Below are 4,096 nucleotides of genomic sequence, written 5' to 3'. Positions count from 1 at the left end.
ATCAGATTTGCAATACTATCTCAACATTGACTCAGAAGAAAAGATGCACTGACAGCAATGATTTTGAAGCATAGAGCTTCAAGGCTCAGAGCAGTGTTTCTGAATCTTGGTATTTTTAAGATGCATTGACTTCAATTCCCAGAATTCCCCAGGCAGTATTTGCTGTGGAATTCTGGGAGTCAAAGTCCACACATCTTTAAAAATGCCACGGTTCAGAAACACTGGCTTAGAACGAACTTTCCTTGAACTAGATTTTGTGCATTTCCCATTCACATGTGCACTTATGATAAAAACCCACTTTTCTAAATTTGGTTCTCTCCTATTTTGCTGTTTATCAATACCAGTTGGGAATTATGAGCCCCAAGTCTCAATTGGTTGTGGCTGCCCATGTGTTATTTTTAATATAATGATAATTATTATTTCTGCTTCCGATGAATGCAGTCTCTACATTTACTGTAAATAAATTGACATTTAAAAGTCATCATGTTAGGACAGTTCGGACTCTTTAAGAGAACACCAAAGCGGATGTACAAAAGGCAACATACGCAAATCATGTCTGATTTTCATCCTCACAAGAGTTTGAGATAAACATTATCCAGAACTGAGAGCACAGTCAAAGGGGAATTTGAACTGAGATCTCCCCATGACGCCCATTTTCCAAATCTTGGCGTGTTCGGGGTAAAACTATGATTTGTGAACTGAAACCCGTAGCAACACACTTAGACTCTGTTTTACCAGAGCCTCTTCAGCAATGCGAAACTCTCCAGCCACGCCCATCATCGGTTCCTCCACGCCGGCAGAGAGCGCAAACGCAATTTTCTGCCCCGGTGCTACGTCACTTGCCACTTCCGAGTCCCAACTCGACCGCTTTGAGATCGTCATTGGTTCGGCGACAAGGTCCGGGACGCACGCGACGCCTTCTCTGTCTCTTGCGCGCGGTAACGGAGAAAGCGCAAAGCGCTATGGAGTCGCTGGCGTCTGAGCTGTACGGAGTTCAGGCTCTGCGCTTCGGGGAATTCGTCCTGAAGAGCGGCCTGGTTTCCCCGGTCTATGTCGACCTCCGCGTCATCGTGTCGTATCCGGCGCTGCTAAATAAGGTATCCGTCCAGCCCGCGAAGCTCGACCGGCGTGAGCGGTAAAGCGGTTATTGTGAGGGGGCGGGTCTAAGAGAGATTAAAAGAAAAGGAGGCGGGGCCTGTGAATGACTTCCAGCATTTTCCCTGTGGTCACGTGATTTACGTTTGGATGCTTGACAACTGATTCACATTTACAACGTTTGCAGTGTTGGGGGTTATGTGATCACCTTTTCTGACCTTCCGGCAAGCAAAATCAATGGAGAAACCAGATTCACTTAACAAGAGCCTTATTAATTCAACAGCTGCAGTGATTTTACTCACCAAATGTGACAAGCCCACTTAAATGTTTCACTTGGCAACATAAATGTTGGGCTCAATTGTCGTAACTCGAAGACTACCCGTATTTGCATCCCAAATAATAGCAGCTGTAATTAAATGTACTTTAAGCTAAAGTTAACGTAGGATGGCCGCATATTGTTTGCTGGGCAACAGTATAGAAGTGGGTAGGATTTTTAGATCAGTCAGGCTTAGGCAGGCCCTTTTGCTCTGAGAAGTCTCTAATTTTGTTGCTTCGACTGTAAGCATTGCTCACAGCCAAGATTATGAAGAAATTCTTCTCCAAAGATCACAAAGACTAGTATTTGTAGACTTTGTAGGAGTTTTTCAGCAAAGTTTGGATTTGAAGAGATCGCCTGGACAGTCCATGGGGAAGAGTTACAGCTGTGTCTTGTTTTCCTGCCGCTTAGTCCTTTTAAGAAACAGCAATATTTATACTAGGTAAAAGTTCCAAACCATCTTCACAGGGTAATAAATTAAAACAGCACAGATGTGTTACTAAAATATGAATAACTCTGACCAGACTATCTTAGTCCAGGAGAGGTCACAATTTATGTATTGGCTAAAGCTGAAAGTACAAAATAGATTTTTTAGCAATATGGTCCACCTGGTCCTTGGAATAAATTGAACTTAGTTCTCAGCTACATAGCTGACTTTTTAAGAAAAGCAGGCATCTCACTATTTCCCAGACACAATTGCGACATGCTGATGATGTATATGTTAGAGTAGTGTGTGAACCCACTGAATTGCTAGAAGTCAAAATGCTTACTTTTCCTTGACTGATTGGTTTGGTTTGTTCTTGAAAGTCTGTAGAAAATACTTCGAAGTTAAGGATAGATACTATTATGAAGTTGGGTGCTTTGGAAATGATTGTCCAAGGTCAGGAAGCTTTACTTCAGAAATTAAAATCTGAAGAGTAAATGGTAAACACAAATTAAGGATTGGGAACAAGGGAAAGCTATATGTGAGGTGAATAATTTTTGCCCATACAAATCAAAGACATATTTCAGATGATTATTTATTGAATATTTGATAAAGGAGTGATTGCTTCTTTGGTCTCCATTGTGCTTTAAATGATGCTAAAGAAACAACTAATATAACACGGTCTTAATTATCCAGTTGTTTAAGCTGATGAATAAGTGATCATTCTTTCAACTAGCAGCTGAGATCAAACTTTTATGTTGCCCCAGGAAAATTTGGAAAACTCCTTAAACTTTCACTTATTGGTAAATATATTGTGTGCTAATAAAATAAATTTTAAAACCATTCTCTCAGGTAGCAGATCTCCTTTTCTGTTCAGCGAAGGATGCCACACTCAAGTATGATTCCGTCTGTGGAGTTCCATACACAGCTTTGCCCTTGGCGACAATAATCTGCTCAACCAACAAGATTCCAATGCTTATACGGAGAAAAGAAGCCAAAGATTATGGTAAAAAGAATAACATTTAATTTAAATTTTACATATTGATAGTATAGGTCAGTGGTTCTCAATTTTTTTCTTCACCACCGACCGCCTTTAAATATCTTTTGTGACCATGGGGCATGGGCATGAACCCCAAAGACTTAACCGAAGATTTAAATCATAACATTTCTTCAAGCCTTTGCAGACTTCTTGTGATGACATTCCCCCCCCCCCCCCAAAAAAAAGAGGTCCGCAGACCACAGGTTGAGAATCAGGAGTATATCAATAGTAAATAAGCAAGATGTGACTGACAGTGAATTGCTGTCAGCTTATTCTCTTTTGGTAGAAAAGAGTTTTGAGGTAAATTTTGTGCCCACAATTAATAAATATGCATGCAAATGTGTTGAACTGAAATGATTTTTTAAATAATTGATGTGTTACCATATATATTTATTAATGACAATAATATTTTAGGGTTTTATAATAATGTTCAATCCTTTCTATTCCTCTTAAAGGAACCAAACGCCTTTTGGAGGGCACAATTAATTCAGGAGAGACTTGTCTGATCATTGAGGACGTAGTAACCAGCGGTTCAAGTGTCTTGGAAACGGCAGAGGTCCTTTGGAAAGAGGGACTCAAGGTTACTGATGCCATTGTGCTGTTGGACAGAGAACAAGGAGGGAAAGCCATGTTGGAAAAACATGGAATTAGGCTGCACTCCGTGTGCAGCTTGTCTCAAATTCTCAAAATCCTTGAACAGCAGGAAAAAATTACCTCTGAAACAGTGGTAAGAGTGGAAAAATTCATTCAAGACAATATTTTTAAACCATCTGAGCAAAATGCTCTTGTGAAAAGGGTATACAAAGAAATAAGTTACGCTTCTCGGGCTGAGCTACCTGACACTCATCCTCTGACTGCTCGACTTCTTAGGCTCATGGAGAAAAAACAGTCTAACTTGTGCCTTTCTGCTGATGTGAACAGTTCCAAAGAATTGCTCCAACTGGCTGACACTCTGGGACCATCCATCTGCATATTGAAAACTCACATTGATATTCTGGATGATTTTACTCAGGAAGTAGTGAAAGAGTTGTGTGTGCTTGCGGCTCGGCACGAATTCTTGATTTTTGAAGACCGAAAATTTGCAGACATTGGAAATACAGTGAAACATCAGTACAAAGGTAAATTTGACTTCCCCGACTACACTGTAACCTCTCCAGGGCTTTTCCACTTGTTGGGATATTTTGAATTTCAAACAATTGCTATGTATTTGATTGAGCACTAA

The 4,096-nt window shown here is 40.3% G+C and overlaps 1 protein-coding gene across 1 annotated transcript; it reads left to right on the top strand.

The window, feature by feature from the left end:
* The first annotated feature begins 497 nt into the window (after positions 1 to 497).
* LOC148049395 (uridine 5'-monophosphate synthase-like) lies at positions 498 to 4,096 on the top strand. Its single transcript, XM_087707845.1, has 3 exons — positions 498 to 1,097; positions 2,688 to 2,841; positions 3,330 to 4,096. Exons 1-3 carry the CDS (start codon positions 687 to 689, stop codon positions 4,094 to 4,096), a joined length of 1,332 nt encoding a protein of 443 aa, XP_087563971.1. The 5' UTR covers positions 498 to 686.

The sequence above is a fragment of the Thamnophis sirtalis genome, unplaced genomic scaffold (genome assembly GCF_051295495.1).
Source record: "Thamnophis sirtalis isolate CommonGarterSnake01/CBP01778 unplaced genomic scaffold, rThaSir2_p1.2 scaffold_1, whole genome shotgun sequence".
NCBI classification, from domain to species: domain Eukaryota; kingdom Metazoa; phylum Chordata; class Lepidosauria; order Squamata; family Natricidae; genus Thamnophis; species Thamnophis sirtalis.
This window is presented reverse-complemented; position numbering and strand designations above follow the sequence as displayed.